Source organism: Eubalaena glacialis, chromosome 11 (assembly GCF_028564815.1).
Source record: "Eubalaena glacialis isolate mEubGla1 chromosome 11, mEubGla1.1.hap2.+ XY, whole genome shotgun sequence".
Lineage (NCBI taxonomy): Eukaryota > Metazoa > Chordata > Mammalia > Artiodactyla > Balaenidae > Eubalaena > Eubalaena glacialis.
The window spans coordinates 74846760-74866608 of record NC_083726.1 but is presented as its reverse complement, the minus strand read 5'-3'; the positions used below and the strand labels follow the sequence as shown (position 1 = coordinate 74866608).

General features: G+C 36.2%; 1 protein-coding gene across 1 annotated transcript in view; it reads right to left on the bottom strand.

Annotated features, from left to right (window-relative positions):
- Positions 1-936: 936 nt before the first annotated feature.
- SLC2A13 (solute carrier family 2 member 13) overlaps positions 937-19849 on the bottom strand; it is a 450793-nt gene continuing 431880 nt past the window's right edge. Inside the window, exons 8-10 of the mRNA XM_061205134.1 lie at positions 7284-7405; positions 7011-7163; positions 937-1338 (exon numbers count right to left, since the gene is read on the bottom strand). Of these exons, the coding sequence (XP_061061117.1) occupies positions 1112-1338; positions 7011-7163; positions 7284-7405 (502 nt within the window). The 3' untranslated portion in view covers positions 937-1111. The remainder of the gene's footprint in view (positions 1339-7010; positions 7164-7283; positions 7406-19849) is intronic.

Genomic DNA, 19849 nt, shown 5'->3' with positions numbered 1-19849 from the left:
ATAGAAGTCCCACTACTTAATTAAACAAACATCAGTAACAGCAGGATTATTTCTGCCACCGATTTTCTTCCTTCCTTTCTTGTTTCAGAAATTATTTGATTAAAAGAAGGGGAAAAATAGTCTGCTAGAAGTTATTTATATCACACAAATGAAGGCACAAATAGTAGGACTCCAGAGTGGATGAGTGAAGGCATGGTGAATATCAGGTGATTTTGGCATGAACAAAAACTGACCCTGAAACACAGTTGAAGATCTAGTGCTATTTTGTGTTTACAGTTGCACACCTAAGTGACTAACTCAGGGTTAAAAATCTTTAAGGTCCATAAAAATCTTTTCTTTCTTACTTTCTAGCAATAAAATATACTTATCAAAACTTGCTAGCTAATCTGTGCAAATGTATACTTCTCACTGATGCAAAAAATATGTAGGAAAATAAACCTTAAAAGACCTGCTTTTCATAATGTTCAAATGATCCTATACAGAGTCAGCTTCTGAAGAACTTTCCAGATTTGAATTGGAGAGAGAAACCAAAATGTGGGATCCAAAGGATATAAGGACAGCTGTGCCCCTGTAGGACGCACTTTTGAATTTGTTGATGAAAGCTTAAATGGAGTTTACTTTCTAATAGCTGATCACAGGTAAGCTCCGTGTCCTTAGGAGAATTTAGGGCCAACAGGCCATGCTTTGACAGAAAATACCCTTGGACCATACTTCAGAATCCTTTGCTGTAAGTATATCACATATATATGATTTGGCTAGATTAGCACTGACTCAATTGCCACTAATAATTATATATAGTCTTAGGAAAAAAGGATTATCACGGAAGTCACTGGGTACAATATTCATTTTAAACTATCTCAGGAAGGAATTATACACATTTGCTCAATAACTATTAGTTTAAAATCTCTGTAGATTTTTTTTTATATCTCTGCTTGTGAAAAAAAATGTCATTGTGATTGTATCTTCCTTGGAATCAAATATTCTAGAATATGAAGTCATTCAAAACTAGACTGTGGAAAGAACCAGATTAAAAGCAGGGCAGTGAGGTCACCAATTGCTGTTCTTCTCTCCCAAGTTTGTTTAAATGACTAAATATATCAGCAACTGACAATTATTCCACATCAGAAGCGTCATTGTCAGAAAGATGATAGTTACTTCCTTTCACCCGAATATATTCAATATATCTCCCTTCATCAGAATCTGAAGCACCACATGTACATAGCCTGTTATCAAAGAGTGATTCAATTTCCTCTAATTTTTTCCCTTTGGTCTCAGGAAGACAGCCGTAGATGAAAAGGAGACCCACAGCAGCGAATCCAGCATAGAGGAAGAAGGCTCCTGCAATGGGAAATAATATATATGTATAGGTTTACATTGGAAAGGGTACTTGATCTTAACTTTTCTTTCTGGTCAATCATGCATGACTGTGGTCTGAGATGGAACCAAAAAATTGCTTCCAGCCTCGTTTATTCTAATTGTTCTAATGCTGTGAATATAATGCAATTTGTCTTTCTAAACTCAAGTCATGTAATCAAACTCAAGAAGAATGACAGACCAGGCTCAGATGTAACTTCTGCTTTGAAGTCTTTCCTCACTTCCCTGGTTAGAGTTAATTGTGTTTTCATGAAACTCTGCTGAGGTAAAGTGGTATATAACAACCAAGAAGTATTATAATTATGTGAATATATTTGTCTGTCTTGTCTACTAGACTGGAGGCACTTTGAGGGAGAAATTAACTTCTCATTTGTCTTGTATTTCCAGAACCACATTCAATGACGATATTGCTGAATTCATGGGTCAATGCCCAAAGTATGGGAGTCAACTTTGAGTTTTCTCTTACTCTCACACCCAATACCCACTCTGTTAGAAAATCCTGTTGGATCTACCTTCAATCACAATCCAAAGATGACCACCTCTCACCATTCCTGGATATCTCTGGTCTTAAAAGACAAATGGCTGGAGAAAGGATATCAGATTGGGAGTTGGAAGATCTGGTTTAAGTCTTGCTATGTGACTTCCAGATAGTCATTTAACCTCCTCCCTGGACCTCAGTTTCCTCATTAAGTAAAATAAGATCATTTCTCAGCTCCTATTTAAATTTATGGTTTAAATTATAATTCTGTAGGTTTTACAACCCAAATCAGGACCAGGTATAGGAAAGATGGTTATGAGATGCTTGAGGAGGAGACCAGCAAAAGTGGTCTCCTCAATGACAGAGTCTATGGCTTGTCTTTGGGTTCCTAGCACAGTGCGGACACATTGGAGTGTTTAGAGAATGAACGTTCTCTTGTTGACTGCCAGATGGAACACACTGGGTAGCAGATCTGAAACAAAGGGCTATACTAGACATCATGAAGACATATTTGAAAGTCAAGCTATAAGCTAAATAGTACAGCAATTAAAGAACTGAATAGTATTTCTCAGTTCTGCTGAATCATTACAGAATATGGAAAAACATTACTAAAACTACTTTCTTAAAGTAGTTTTTAGGCCTATAAAGTAGTTTAGTAGGCCTATAAGTAACCATTTCAGTACTATCTACAGAAACATTTCTTGGGAAGACTCAAGGAAAACTACAGAGGAAAAATGCTGCTGAATTGGCCACTCCAAAGAATCTGCTCTTTGGAATGAGGAGCCATGAGAAAATAAAAGGGAAACAGAGGTAAACTATGAGACATTAGGAAAAATATGAAAGGGCTGACTAAACCAAGACATAATTTGTTAGATTAAATCATCAGAAGCTATATAATTCTTAAGGAGTGGGACCTGCATAAATCAAATTCTTTCTTTAATAAAAATACAATTCCATTTACAAATATAAATAAATAAAATTACTTCATTTCAGTGTGGTTTACATTAAACACTTACTACAAGTTTATATATTTTTATGTCATACTTGATAAATAATCAGAAAATAATAATAGGTCATCTGGAATGAATAGCTGAGTGTTATAGTGAGAGAAAGGCACCATGTCTCTGTAGAGAGTGTAGGTCTGAAAGTCACAAAGTGATGCAGGCTGAATCCTTGAGCAGTTTCTTGAATTGTCTTGACCTTAGTTTCCTGATCTGACAGGGAAAATAAATTCTGCCTGGCTAAACTGCAACGAATAGAAACAATGTATGTTATAGTCCTATTAGAATTTTGGATGTTAGTTGCTCAAAAGAGTGATAGACAGCATTATTAAATTCTACTAAATGACTAGGGAAGAACAGTTGCTAGTAAGATCAGCATGACTAATAAATTGGTAATGTTTTCATCTAAAGGGTGATACTGACATGCTAGCTCTTGGAGAATGTGGAATTTTGAGAAAAAAATGATAGGAGATGAAGTCCTGTGTTCTGAATACAGATAAACAAAATTGTGGACATAAGAAGAGAAATGGAATCTTCAGTGGGGAGGGGTAAAGAAAGGATGGTAATCATGTTGATAATACAGAAAAAAATAAGTGTGGAGGGCAAAACATTTTAGACCAAATCAGGACACTAAACTCTAAAGTATCTAACAGAGTAAATATAGTCTGGCTTTATAAAATATAATATTGAGAAATATTCATCATCTTTCACAATTTAGGTGCAGTGGCATGATTAGAAGTAACAAATCAAATCTGTTAGCACTAAACTCATACAGTCAAAAACAATTAGATGGATTATGAAGATTCTTAAAGGCCATGAAGTTTCTTGTGTGTGAACCAGATTCCCAAAGCCAAATAACATTAAGGAAATTCTATTCCTTTTATAAAAATCTGAGTAATCTAAAGAAGGCAAATGTCAAAATTGCGTACATGGGCTTCACTGGTGAGACCTGTGGTTAAGCCACAGAGGTGAGGTGTAGGCAGGCCTGGGAGGCTGTGACCTGCTCCATGTAATGGGCAAGTCAATTATGTAACTTACTTTCTTAATTATGCCCCCTTGGAATGAAAATGAAAAAAAAAGTCTGTAACAAGTCTGTCAGGATTGTTAAAGAGTGCAGATATTCCTCAGCTTTATTCTAAAGGAAATAAATCTTATTAGAATCCTATATTAAGTTTCAGATTAAAACAAATATTTAATTAAATCATATAAAATGAGGAATTAAAGACCATGTTTGATTGAATTTCAGTACTTCAACACAGGAACTTTAATAATAATGCTCACCAAGGGATCTATTTAGTCACATGTGTTATAAATAAAGTGATATACTGGTGACATTTTAATGATAATTTTTAGTAATAAACATTACTGAATGGGGTCCAAGGCATACCTTTCTAGGCAGTATAGTTTAGGAAGGAATCAAAACCTGAGGTCTCCAGAATGGCCGTCATCAAAAAGTCTACAAACAATAAATGCTGGAGAGGGTGTGGAGAAAAGGGAACCTTCCTGCACTGTTGGTGGGAATGTAAATTGATACAGCCACTATGGAGAACAGTATGGAGGTTCCTTAAAAAACTAAAAATATAACTACCATACGACCCAGCAATCCCACTACTGGGCATATACCCTGAGAAAACCATAACTCAAAAAACGTTATGTACCACAATGTGCATTGCAGCGCTATTTACAATAGCCAGGACATGGAAGCAACCTAAGTGTCCATTGACAGATGAATGGATAAAGAAGATGTGGCATGTATATACAATGGAATATTACTCAGCCATAAAAAGAAATGAAATTGAGTTATTTGTAGTGAGGTGGATGGACCTACAGTCTGCCAAACAGAGTTTAGTAAGTCAGAAAGAGAAAAACAAATACTGTATGCTAACACATATATATGGAATCTAAAAAAAAAAAGGTTCTAAAGAACCTAGGGGCAGGACAGGAATAAAGATGCAGATGTAGAGAATGGACTTGAGGACACGGGGAGGGGGAAGGGTAAGCTGGGATGAAGTGAGAGAGTGGCATGGACATATATACACTACTAAATGTAGAATGGATGGCTGGTGGGAAGCAGCTGCATAGCACAGGGAGATCAGCTCGGTGCTTTGTGATCACCTAGAGGGTTGGGATAGGGAGAATGGGAGGGAGACGTAAGAGGGAGGGGATATGGGGATATGTGTATACGTATGGCTGATTCACTTTGTTATACAGCAGAAGCTAACGCACCATTGTAGAGCAATTATACTTCAATAAAGATGTTGGAAAACAAACAAACAAACAAAAAAAAACTTGAGGTCTTATGAAACAATAAAAAAGGAAGTAAAAGAAGACATGAATATTTCCAGAGAAATACATCGTTATGGTGCATATTTGTTAAATCAGTAATATAAACATATACCTTACATAAATCAGTAACCTATAGATTAAAATACAGAGCAGTAAACAGAGAAAATCTAACCTGAGCTGAGATATTGTTCCACTAGTGAGGACCTAATGGACAGTGTGCTGACATGATAGAAGCTTGGCTTAATGCAAAGCAAAAAGCTTCTTCTAAGGAGATATTTTTGAAAGTAGCCTGGCTATGCCATATTTAAATTTTGTTTCTGTTGCCTCATGTTTTTCTGACAGAATTTATTCAAGGAAGAGGTGCTTTGCTATCAAAAGTCTTACCACATAGACTTTTATTATTTGGTCTATGACTTTCTATTAAAAAATGCTTTCTCAAGATATTAGTCTATATTTAGGTCTTCAAATATTTACATGTTCTTAAGAATCAGAAAATATGGATAAATATTTATTGTGTTCATATTTATGTTGTGAGGAAGATAAGCTTACAAATTTATGTAAAACATTTTAATTGGCAAATGGGATAAGGCTGAATATACTAAATATATATCCAGTTTAAAATGCCAGTGCGTTCCCTTTCCAAGAAAATAAATATTTCTAAATGTCCCAAATGGTGATCGGCAGAGAGAGGAGTTTTATAAAGATAAAAAAAGCATTAGATAAATAGTTTTAAATAAAAGTAAATATCAATTCAGCATGTTCAGAAGAGAGGAGGAATAGACTTTTATAATGTTTCCTCATATTCACCATTCAGCCAAAAGTTCATCTGTGTATTTATTCATTTGACAAATACTTCTGAGTGCTTATTAAGTGAATAGGATGCCCTGGAGGGCACTGGGAATATAATGGTGAACAAAGCATAATCCTGGTCTAAGCGCAAGGGATTTATGGTCCAGTAGTGAGGGGTGGGGTAGGGGAGCTGACAAATAAACCTGTTCTTACAAAAAGGAATTATAAGTAGCCAGAACATGGGATGAGGTGAGATGAGGTAAGAGATGGGGGAGGGGATCAGAGAATGGTCTAAGCAATAGGCATTCAATATACAATCACAGAGGCTCATGAGAAGATTAGATTGAAAACCTCCTATTTCATCACCTAGAATCCAATCACAGCTATACACTCATAAAATGAAGAAATCCTCTTGCTAAAAAGCCAAAATCATTTCATTTTAGCAAAAATAAACTTGAAGTAGCTTCCCAAAGTTTTTTCCTAACTCAGTCACTTCTCAAGATTGTTTTCTTTGAATTACGGTCTCCACACATTTTCACTTGAACACTTCTGCCACATTTATAGTTTTGGCAGTGGTAAGCACTGGTCTCAGTGGATCCTGAAATGCTTTGGCCTGAACAGCACAGATGATAGAGTGGAAGGCATAACTCATAGCACAACATTTGGGGGAGCTACTTTAACACTACTTCCACTCTTGGATACCACTTCATCCTGTTATGAGACATCTTCAAGCATTAGCCCTAGACTCCTGCAGTTTTCTACCATTCTCTGTTTATGTTTTTTCATTAAACTAAAAGCCTTGTTGTTTAGATTTCCAACTGGGGAGATGGGTGGGAGATGTTTGGGTTTGAAGTGTAGGTGGGTGGGTGAAGGCTATAAGCAATACTGCTTAGGAAAGGAGAGTTCCTCTTATTTTTTCCCAGAAACATTTCCAAGGGCTGTGGGGAATAAGAAAGCCATATAGAGACATTTATAATAGCAAAAATATAACCATCTAATCTTTCAATCACAAATGATAGCATATCTAAAAATAGAGTAAGAAAATAAAAATGAAACTATAGCTGGAAAAAATATTCTCTTACCATAGTATGTAAGATACTCTGCTGTGTGTAAAAATGTCAATGAAACCAGAACGTTGAAAATCCAATTTATTCCAGATGAACATGCATTTCCTGTACTTCTTGCCCAAAGGGGATATATTTCAGAATTCACAGTCCAAGGCATTGGTCCCATTCCTGAGAAATACAAAATGAATTTCAGTAAATGTAGTAAGAAATTTAAAAGAGTAGTTTTTTTCCTTTAAATAGAGACACTTTAATTAACATAACAATAATAACAACAAAGCCTTTGTTTACCAGGTGCGAAGAAAACAAGATATAAAATAAGGCCCAGAAGTGCAGTCCAGGAGTATGGAGTAGGGCAGAAATTGTAAGCCCAAAATACTTCTTCTGTTTTGAATTTGGTTTCATTTTCACACCTGAAAAATAATGCAATATAAATATTAACTTAGGGTTTTAGGGTATAGTTGCAGAAATTCAGTGTGATCATCTAGAAGGTATTTGGAAGTTCCTTAATGTCATTAAGGAAAAGAATCCAAGATGTTTCTCTTGAAAAAAAATTTAAGATTTAAATAGGAGGATTAGATATGTAAGCTCACATAAAACTTTTTAGAGCTGAATATAATTCAAGAACAACAACACATTGTGCATTCAACTCAACAGCAAAAAAACAATCCGAATGAAAAATGGGCAGAGGATCTGAATAGACATTTTTCGAAATAAGACATACAGATGGCCAACAAACACATGAAAAGGTGCACAACATCACTATTCATCAGGTAAATGCAAATCAAAACCACAACGAGATATCGTCTAACATCTGTTAGAATGACTATCATCAAAAAGACAAGAAATAAAAAGTGTTGGCGAGGATGTGGAGAGAAGGGAACCCTCATGCATTGTTGGTGTGAATGTAAATTGGTGCAGCCACTATGGAAAACAGCGTGGAGATTCTTCAAAAACTTAAAAATAGAACTACCATACGATCCAGCAATTCTACTTCTGGGTATTTTTCAGAAGTAAACAAAAACACTAACTTGAAAAAATATCTGCACTCCCATGTTCACAGCAGCATTATTTTCAATAGCCGAGACATGGAAACAACCTAAGTATCCATCAATGGATGAATGGATAAAGAAAAATGTGGTGTATATATATAGTATACACACATATATAGTATTCAGCCATTAAAAGATGGAAATCTTGCCATTTGAGACAACATGGATGGACCTTGAGGGCATTATGCTTAGTGAAATAAATCAGAAAAAGACAAATACTATATGATCTCACTTATATGTGTAATCCTAAAAAAAACAAAAACAAAAAAGAGCTCATAGATACAGAGAACAGATTGGTGGTTGCCAGGGGTGAGGGGTAATGTGAGGTGAAAATGGGTCAAAAGGTACAAATTTCCAGTTATATAATAAATGAGTCATGAGGATGTAATATATGCCATGGTAGCTATAGTTAATAATACTGTATTGCACAAGAGAGTAGATCTTAAAAGTTATCATAAGAAATAAAATGTAAATATGTGTGGTGACGGATGTTAGCTAGACTTATTGTGTTGATTGCCCAATATATTCAAATATTGAATCATTGTGTTGTACACCTGAAAGTAATATAATGTTGTATACGTAAAAATATACCTAAAAAAAAATTGTGTTTCATACCCATTTCATACGTCAGACATGATTTTCAGTTAGTCCTTGAAGGCTGCAGCAACAGTTTAAAACCACTGAGAGTAAGTAGGTTGTGGTAGAAAGCTTTAGATTTTGCAGTTAGGACAAGATTCAAATTTCAGAACCAGATTTTTTTCATCTGTAAAATGGGGTATAATGCCTAACAGGTAATTTTAGGGATTAGAAGGGTCACCTGGAAAGGGGTGATAGGGAAACGTGGGCAGGGAGCAATGCTTATTTCTTATTCAAACTAACCCTTTACTTTCCTGCTGTGTGTACTTGCTTCTCTATCAGTCACTCCCTGCTGACTTTGCTTCCTAGTTCTAGACTGATTCTCAAGTTGAACTCTCAATTCTTTACCTTAATTGAAATCTGAATTGCACCTGAAGTCATGATCAGCCTGAAAAACTTTCTTATCCTTTACTGTCATTTTTTTAGGCTATTGTTTTCTCTCTACCAACCTCTATTTTTGAACTTTGACATCTAAGCCCTGTTATTATTGCTGTGTTTATGACCTCCATCGTAACACCCCATCTGACTTGATGCCTGGTCAGTCATCTTCTCCATCCCTCTCATCCTCTGTCACATTCATTTATGTCTACTTCTGGCCTGTCTGATAACTTGGCTTCATAGTTCCTTATTTAACCTCTGAAACTGTGGAAAGGGCAATATAATTAGCTTGATTTGGGACTATTTTACTTCAAAATTTTACTGTTTTACTTCTCAAACTTAGAGCATTCCATTTCTGATTACAAGCACTTTATTTCTTCATTTCTGGTAGCTTGTTCCACACCCAAATTACAATCTTTAGATTCTACATTCCTCTCAGTATTCATTCACATCACTGTTTAGACCATGCCAATACTGTCTTCGCTGACCTCTAGAATCCATCTTTCATTCCTCCATGCTTGCCTGTCATTCTCACAGTTTCAGTTCCCAACCCTGAGTGGGACCATTAACTTCCTTTAATAACTGCTTTTCAGAAGCTGGGCAAAATTATGAAACCATGCTGCTGAGTTCTATTAAAAGTTCATGCTATTTCTTCTCAGTTGGGTTCCTAATTATGCTTATTTTTATCCTTTATTGTCTTCTCTACTGAATTTTCTGCTTATTTCAGAGTAGACATTGAATAAACTTTTTGTCAACTGTTGCCTCAATTAATTAAAATATTTCTTACTATCCTCTAGTCATGAAATCTTTCCCTCTCTTTCTGGGTATGAAGAACTTGCCTCCATCTTTAACACAATTGAGGACTTTCAATTTGAATACGCTCAGTTTTTCTCTACTGGACCTCTACTTTTCTATATTTTATTTTAGATTCTTCTCCTACCTAGAATGGTAACATGTCCCTTTCTAAGGTCTGCCCTTCCTATTAGTGGTCCTGCATCTCATTCTCCTTCTGTCTCCTCTGGGGTCATGTTCCATCAGTAGTCAATTCTCTTTATGCTATCTTTAGTTTCTTCCTACTTGAGCCTACCCTTCTGTTTACAACACAAAAAATTACTCCTATTAAAATCTTTCATCCCTCTCATATTACTACTACTAGCTCATCTGAAATTACAAAGAAGTTTATACTAGTGAGCTCTGTATCCTTACTATCCACTCTTTCCTACACAAGCCCATTTCCCCACCTACTCAGACACCTGCCCGATTCTTACTCAGTCTCTGTTTTTTTCCAAATCTGCTCACCCCAGAATCGATGACCTCCTAATCCCCAAATGCACTTATCTTGCCTTAATTCTGAGGCTCTTTGATTACCCTGTGGTGGTTGATATTGCTGAAAACCCTCCTTCCTTCTCTTTCCCCTTTGCTTTTATATCTATATATGCATCTCAACTCTCTGATACATATGTCTTCATTGCTTTTTAAAATGCCTCTTCCTCCCCTCAGCCTCTAAACATAGGTGTTCTCTAAGGTTCTGGTTTGGAGCTTATACCCTCTCCCTTAATCATCTCATCTAATTTTAGGGACTTTTGATCTCCACATGGATGCTCCCTGACAGGGAGCTTAGCCTTGACCTTTTCCTCAAGCTCCATTTAATAGAATTTATATATCTGCTGAATATCCATATCTAGATTTCCTGCTAGGGCTACAATGGAATGCATTGTCTACTCCAGGAGGTAGAGTGAGGCTGTTCTGAGTTCAACTCATGACTCTACCACTTATAAGCTCATTCATTCAAAAATTTATATAATGAACACTTTTTTATGTGTCAGACATTAGAGATAGATAGAGCTATGAACAAAATAACCCTTTGCACTTATGGAAACGAGGGTTTAGTGGGCACAGGCACAGTCCTGTTTTCTGATCTGTAAAATAGGGGAAAGGACTATTTTCATAGGCTGTTGGCAACATTAAATGTGATTATGCATGCTGAGTGCTTAGCACACTGCCTGGCATGTAGTGTACGCACAATAAATATTACTTTAATAGTGCTTCTCACGACGTTTCTCTGAGTTGAAATGGAGTTGAAAATAGTTGAAATCTTGGAGTTATCGTCAATATTTTCTTATCCATCTCTCTTTAAATTCTCTATACTTTTAGGTCCAAGTAAAGAAGGGTGGCCACGGCTATGAGCTCTGGGACTGCCATCCTACTTTCAAATCTAGGTTAGGACACTCAGATTTGAAGCTCATATGTATGTGATCTAGGCACTTAACTTTTAAAAGCCTGTATCCCCACCTGTGAAATAAGGATTTTCTTGGCACCTACGTCAAAGAGATATTTTGAGGCATATATGAGTTAATGTATGCAAAGAATTTCAAAAGAAATCATAATTATATTTCCTAGATGTAATTTCTTGAATCTAACTCTTCCTCTCTATGTGCATTCATACCACCCTAATTCAGACTCTTGAGTGTTTGTTTCACCAACTGTATCTGTCTGTGGCAGACTCTAGAGTAGACACTCTATGACCCATGTTTCCTGATGTTCACGCTCTTGGATCATCCTCTCCCCTTAAGTGTGGGGGTGACCTTTGACTTGTTGGTTAGAAACCAACAGAATATGGCAAAAGTGACAGGACACATGTGATTAAGATTACAATGCTATTTAGCTGAAGTCTCTCACTCCCTTGCTGGCTTTCAAAAAGCAAGCTGCCACGTTATGGAATGCCAGTGTTGGAATGCTCATGGCAAGAACTGAGAGAAGTCTTTAGGAGCTGAGGGTAGCCTTTGGTTGACAGCTAGCAAGAAACTGAGTCCTTGATACAAAAGTTACTGAATTCTGCTAACAAAAACTAATCCTTTCCTAGTTGAGCCTCAGATGAAATCACAGCCCCAGTCAACACTTTGATTGTAGCCTTGTGAGACCCTAAGCAGAGGACCTAGCTAAGCTGTGCCTAGACTCCTGACCCACAGAAACTGATATCATAAATGTTGGTTGTTTTAAGCTGTTAAGTTTGTGGTAACTTTGTTATGCAGCAATAGAAAACAAATACAGTTTCTGAATTATTTTTCCTGCTTCTAGCATTCCTTTCTTCAAACTACTACCCCATCAAGTTGAGCTCTTTAGAGCATTGTTCTTGCCACCTCATTGCTCAAAAATCCTCATCCTCCTTATTCCAAATGCCTATGAAATGGGGCCTGCAAAATTTGGCTGTAGCCTACTTTATCCGGTACTGTTGTATACAATCTCTTTCTCCAACTAAACTAAACTACTTATTTTCTGAACCTACCTTCCAGACCCAGCATCTTCTACGCATGCCATTTCCTCTAACTGAAAGCAAATTCTCACTCCTGATCTCCACCATCAAAATCTACCTCAGTCCTCAAGGCTAGTACAGATGCCACCCATTCACCTGTCTGAAATATTCTCTCCCTCCTCTCAATACCTTTTCATTTTCCTCATCTATATTGTTATCACATAGTGCTCTGTATTATGCTGTCTGAATATACTCCCTCTTCTACTGTCCTGAGCTCTCATTCTAGGCAGCATAGCACAAAGGTTAAGGACATAGGGTCTAGAGTCAGGCTGCATGGTTTTGAATCTCAGTTCTGCCATGTACCCACTGTTTAACTTTGGGCAAGTTACTTAACCTCTTTGTACCTTGGTTTTCTAATCCGTAAAATGAGAGTCCCTAATAATAGACTTGTTACAAAGATTAATTGCTCAGCACAAAGAAAGCAAGTTATCTAAGTGTTTGCCAAAGAATAGTCATTTTTGTGTCTCCCGTCTAAAAATCTCAACCTCTAGTCCATAATAGTACTCTGTATAGAGAAAAATGCTCATTGAATGATGAATGAAGCATACATTTGTTTAATAGTGAGTAGTAAACAGCATTAGAAATCCCCTGATCAATAATCCTCCACCTTCACTTCCCACTAGTCAAATAGTCTTTTGGGTTGTGAACATCTTAAAGTGAGAAAATAGGATAGAAAGTGGGAGAGGGGAGGGGAATGATGGGAGAAAGGGATGGAGAGGGAAGAAAGGGAAAAGACAGGCTACTGTGGAGGGAAATGCTTACAAATAATCAAATCACTAAAATTCACTGAAAAATTCTATTTACTATTTACACTGATTAGTATCAAAGTTCCTTGTATGATTGCTTGCTGGAACAATGGAAAGCAGGATATTTTCAGGTAGACTCTGTGCTTGCTGTGATGTAGCTTTTAACCATCTGGACACACACATTTATATGCATAAAAGGCTAACGCCTCTTCATCCTCATGCTGATTTTAGGAAAGCACTGCAGGCATGGACCTGGCAGAGTTACATACCCAGCAATACGTAGACAGCTAATGACTAAGAATGTGACATCACACATGACCTTCAAAATATAAATGCTAGAAATTCCAACTAAAAAATAAAAAATGTATATTCCAAGTGTTATTGCAAAATACCCTCATGTTTTCCTGGCTTAGTGACTGCTGGTGGAAGAACACAATGCTCTGGGGAAAGAACAAAAATACTCTGACATCAGTGTGTGGGTTGGGATAAGAAAAAGTCATGCTCTCTGATAGGGCGCCTTCTCACCACATCCTAGAGCAAAACCAGAAAATATTACAATAATGGCAGCTGTGCAGATAGTGCTGCAGTGGACAAAGCAGAAAAATCATATGCAAACAGGCAAAATAGGTCTCATTTTGGCAGAGTGACAGAACTACTCTTTACTAGCAGACTAGACTAACACCTGATATGTAGACCAAAAAAATGATTAGTTCCCTGTTTCAGCCATGGAGCCCACAGTGCTTCCCTTAATAATGCGTCTAGAAATTAACAGCCTTCTTTGAAGGTAGAACAATCCTCCCTTGCCTACTCAACACCCACCCCAAAATCAGTTCATACATAGAGCTATTTCTGCCTATTTTTTGGTGTTACTTCTCCATCAGATCTCTAAAGAGTTTTGAACCAAAGAAATAACCAAAGGAACTAAGTGGTGCAATTGCTCTTGCCACAATTAACCATAAGGAACTTATTCTTTGCTTCCTACACAGGACATGCTTTTTGTTTTGTTCCTTTATTTACTATGATGAAATTATTTAAGTGTTTCATGTTCATATATGGGGGATGGGTGAAAATACAACTTGTATGTATAGCACAAAACTTCTAATTTTATCTATCTAATCCTAATCATTGAGAAACCTACAGAACTTTGCCACCTTCCCAAAAGAGTTTATAAAAGACCTGGGGTTTTGGAGAAGGGAAGGGACAGGTTACTACGATTTGTGTGACACATCTACCATTCTTCTACTGGGTTTACTGCACACGCTTTACTTGTCAATTCATTACGTAGAAGTGTGATTGAAGCATGATTTCATCTCCAATTCCTGACGCAGGACTGTGGTTTCTTTGAACAAGATCATTAAGCTATCTCCTCAAAACCAAATGGATACTGCTAAGGGTTAAATTTAATAGTTCTTTATCTATAGGAATTTATGATCTGATTACACATTTATAGTCTGATGTTGGTGGTAGAGAGGTACCTAGAAAAGGATAAAGTATCTCCCCAGGAAAGGACACCTTCACTTTTGTCTGAGGAGAAATAAAGAAACACAATGCCAATCAATCAGAGGACTAGGATGATATAAATTTATAAATAACCCTAGCCATGAGAAATTTCAACTCAGCAAAGCAACCAGAAAAAGTTACTCTTACAAACCTGAATCATTACTACTCAGACATTGTAATTTCTGTTCACTAGTATAATTCCTGTATAATAAACTAACATGAAATAAACTTATGTCAAGCATAAGTTGAACTGCAACATAGCATTTAAACTCTAACATATCTGTAGTTGAATAATTTTAGGAAAGTATGGCTCCCGAGCTTGCAGTATGCAGACCATGATGAACATCTTGGCCTTGGATAATTTTCTATTGTCAAGCCTTTTCCCCTGTTTTCATGTTTTACGTTTTTCCTGCAGAGGACTGTCACATAAAGGCAAGTTGAAAAAAATCACCTCTTTTGCTAATTACTATTATTTTCTGGTGAAAATAAAACCTTTAGAATTATTGAGATGATTAAACATGGACATCAGTAAATTTCAAAAGCACTAGAAATTTGTAACTAAAAGCCATTTTTATTGAATAATAAAGAATTAATAAAGTTTTATTTATATATAAATCACTGAATATAAACCATATACCAGTATGTTGGCTAGCTTACATGTCCTAAATATGTGAAAAAGATGGACAGAATATGAGTGGGCAAGCAAATGAAAATAATAATAATACTTAAAGCTGATGAAGATACAGTGGTATTGGTATAGTCTCTAATTCTGGTAAGAATTTAAGTTAGTATAACTTCCTCTTGGGATGAAATCTGGCAGTTTTATGTAAGAATAGTCACACCCAAATATTCCTGACCCAAAGTTTCATTCCTAAAATTTATCCTTAGAAAATGATCTAAATGGAAAAATATTATATGCTGAAAGATATACTTTCACTGTACTTTTATTTATCGCAAGCATAACATAGTTAAATAATTAGAAAAATTGCAGATATACTACAATGGAGGGTAGTTAAGTCAATTAAGGTACCACAACTGAATAGCATAAAGGAGCCATTAAAATAATAATTATAAAGTAAGCTGGGCCAAGCCACAAAGGATGGTCTGGGTTTGAAGATTGGTCAAAATGTCTTAGATTTAACTTCAGTTACTTTCATTTTGGTATCAAACTGGCAAACAAACAGTACAATGGATGCACAACTAAGGACCCAAGTAAGAGGACATGGTCCCCTGTTGCCTGTCTGGCCCCTCCCAGACTTGTCTCTGAAGTTCTGTGCTCAATGTAGAGTAAAGAGTCTGCCAAGTCAGAGGAGCCCTGAACTCTGCCTTGGAGAGAGCTCACATTAGCATTCAGGGTTCAACCCCATTTCTGTGTAAGAAAAATTTTCCACTGTATTACTTAATAAGAAAATACTTCATTCTTTTTCTTACTGCATCATCACACCTACAGCCAGCCTGGTCATGGTCTACTTTGTAAAGATTACCTGGCAACATGGAAAATGCCATGAAGTTGGCAGTATAGGGGATATCAAACTCAAAATATTATCTAGGATATAAGGTTATATGGGTAAGAGTAAATGGAAACATGGAAAATTGGGGGGAAAGTAAATCTATTAAGATGATGATTGTTTTCACTTTTAAATTTATAGTTGTGATAGCGTCACTCTGACAAGGTGGGAAAACCTTTAGTGACTCATAGACAACTAATCTTGGGATTCTTCTTCCATTTTTTTTCACTCTAAAATTTTTCCCATAGTAAAGGCAGACATTAAAGTTATTAGCTATTCTTCTGCTTCGACTGGCACTGAAAGGAAGGGAAATCTTGCCTTTGAATTACATACCTTCTCCATCACGCTGTTACCCAAAAGGGTTCAAAAGCTTTGGTTTGCATATTTATATGCCATAGTCATCACTACACTGCTTCCCTTCTCAGGAGTCTCACGGGGCCTGCCTCTATCCACAGCTTAGGGGTCTCCCATGTGCAAATGGTAATGCTCTGTCCCACAAACTGCCTGCCTAGCTCTAACTATGTTTGACACCAAGGCTGTCAATAGCCTTGGCATAGGGTGGATGCTTTATACCAGAGAATGTTGAGAAACGATTTATATTTTCTCTCTCTCAGGAAGTCAGAATATGAAATATCTGAAGAGGATAGAGCAATACAGAAGTGGAAAGACTCAGAGAGAGAAGAATAGGCAGAGGTCATAAGAAGGGTCATGTAGCTGATAGCCATGGGGGACGTGCAGAAGAGAGAGGCCAAGAGCAGACAGCTACCAGTCTGATGATTAGTATTCTAGATATCCATGAAGCAGAGCTGGGTAGAAGTTGAGACTTTTTTCTTTCTCATTTCCCCCCTTACTTTTCTATGCAACTTTACCATACAACTTCCATTAACTGAGGAAATCAAGTGTCTCTGTTCTTCTCAACATGAGAAGTTCTAACAAGATAAAGGCTAAGTTCTATGATAGAGTACTGATCCTGATTCTAAATCTATAAAATTCCACAGGTCCTCAAAAGAGTGTACAGAGTGTATCACAATGGCCATACAGATCCATTCCTGCAACAAGGTTTTTTCAAACATCACAACATTTCCCCATGTAGTCACTGTGGGAGGTGCTACACTTATTCCAATTATGCTGTATTATATTGCTCATATTTTCTAGAATTCCTTTGGGAATCATATTCAGAATCTGCTTCTTTTGTCAGTCAAGAAAATCAACCTTATTTTTTTTTTTCTTTTACTTTCTACTTCAGGCTCTCTTCCTTTCCTTTCCTTCCCTCTTTCTTTTATTTCTTGCCATTGTGAGGCAATCATGAGGAATTCTGAAGTACTGGGTGGAAAGAAGAGACTGAACCAATGGAGTGGAGGTAGGTAAACAGTGTAATGGAAATAACAGCAACAAACACAGAGAAAAAGTGCATTTGTGTATTATGGGCTCTAGAACAGTGAGAAATGAGAGGGATGATGCTAAATGGGGTTTGCTGAAGGCACCCTTCTCCAATCATCAGTATATAAGCTGATAGCCACTTGTTGTGATATCTTAAATGATGTTCATTACCTGGCACAATGTATACATTCGTCAAATAAATGAATGAAGAAAAGGCTTAATGTGTTCAATAGAGTTATTCTGCTGGTTACTACTGATTTAATAATTTAATAACAATTTAATAATCTTTTAATAATTAAAAACAAATTTTCAAATAAAAAATACTAAAGCAAGTAAAATTAGTAATACAATTTATATATTATATATATAAAGGGTTAGGATTGGTCCTCATGTGATTGTGCTGTGACAAGAATCTCAGGATGGGGAGTTATACCACCCCTCTCAAGTTTCAATCAGAGACTTGAGGTTTTTCCACACTGAAGGGTTCTCTCTCCTACCTGACTTCTTTTACTGCTCCCGTTTTACTTGGGGACCTTTCTCCAGTGAGGACACAGCACCTCTATCTTCCTTCTTCCTTCCCTGGGCTTCACAGGCCAGTACTCAGTACAACATTTTACACATAAGCAATGCTCAATTAATGTTTGTTAAATAAAACAATAAAAATAATTTAATCAGTTCCCATTAAGCTGGTCTTTGATCATCTGACACTCATTTCTTATATTGTAATTTAATTTCACCAATTAAATTACAATACTATTTTATAATTATATTGTAAGCATTAGAGAAGACAGATATATTTGTCATTAAAATTTTTTTAAATTCTAAGAAGGTTATTGCTACTTACTTAAAAGAGTTATTGCCTGTGGTAGTACATGTTTCCATACCATAGGCATTGCAAAATCCATCTGTATCATTTCAAACCACACCAAGACTCTGATCTGATTTTCTTTCCACTGCAAGAATGTTTGCACAGGATCCCTCACTTGTTTTTATTTGCAGGTGCATGGGAATGAATGTAGCTGATATTGCTGTAGGCTATCTTGTTACAAACAATGGTATAATTTGTTCTTGGATTCTTTTCAATCCATGCTACAGCTGCCTTCCATCAAGTGTGAGTTCTATGGCTTCTTTATGAAAATTGTGCTCCCAACAGAAATGTCCTTGAATAACTGTAAATCTTCACTTGATGAAACTGACTAATATTTGTATAAAGTATTACACTATACAATACACCTTAATATACATTAACTCATTTAATTCTCATAATAATCCAAAGCAATAGCACCATTCTTCCCATTCTGCATATGCTACAAGCCTTTTTAAAATACAGTGATTTTCCCAAGATTACACAGCAGAGGTAACAAACATTTGAAATTCAGTGTTATCTGTTTCCTTCACCTTCAACATAATCATCCCACCAGTTAACGTATATATGAAAACCTCTCTCTCGGGGTACTTTACTTTTTGTGGAATTTAAATGGAAAAAGAATTGAGATGAAAACTCTGCTTGAAATCTCCCCTAAGTCAGTGTTCTGCCTTAATGTCGGGAGTAAAGTCAGTCATTTAAACCTCTATCTAAAATGAGGAGAATAAACTGCTTCCTAAAGAGCATTAGGAATTAAAATAAGCAGCATCATGGCAAACCTGGGCCTCTGTGTCTTGTACATTCTCTTTTGATTCAGCATCCATTTTTTCTCCAAAGCACAAAACAATAATTAGAACAAAAAGAATGCTTATATAAGCTGGACACTAAAATATCATATAACAATCTCAATAACTGGCTAACTCATTTGAGGACAACACTACAAATGTATGACAAGGAAAACAGTCATTCTAATATTATAAGATGGCAGTATAGCAGTCTTTAAGTAATACATATTCTAAAACACAAAGCTACCTAATGACTTTGTCTGATACAGTTATAAGGAATTTAAAAAAAGTTTTCCCAGAAGTTTCTTGGAGGATGATGAAAATACATATGGAATGTCTCAGCAATTACTTAAAAAGAAATAGTGCCATTAGTTATTGACATAAAAATTTTGTAAATAAAGAGAGGGAAAGTCAATATAATAAAACTGTAAGACAGTTTCACATTATTTTATCTCAAATTACTGCTAAAGTGAAAATGTAATAGCTTAACAAATTAAGCATTATAACTGCAATTGCCTGTTTTCTCACTTCCTGATTTGTAATAGAAATTTCTGAAACACCTTTTATCAGCAATGAAACAGAACTATAAAACAGAAAAGATGCGTCTCAATCGTTCTAAGCAAAGGATGGTTTTTCTACCATTTCGGTGAATACAGCTAAACAGGTCCATTGAAATCCACAATATCCTTCCTTC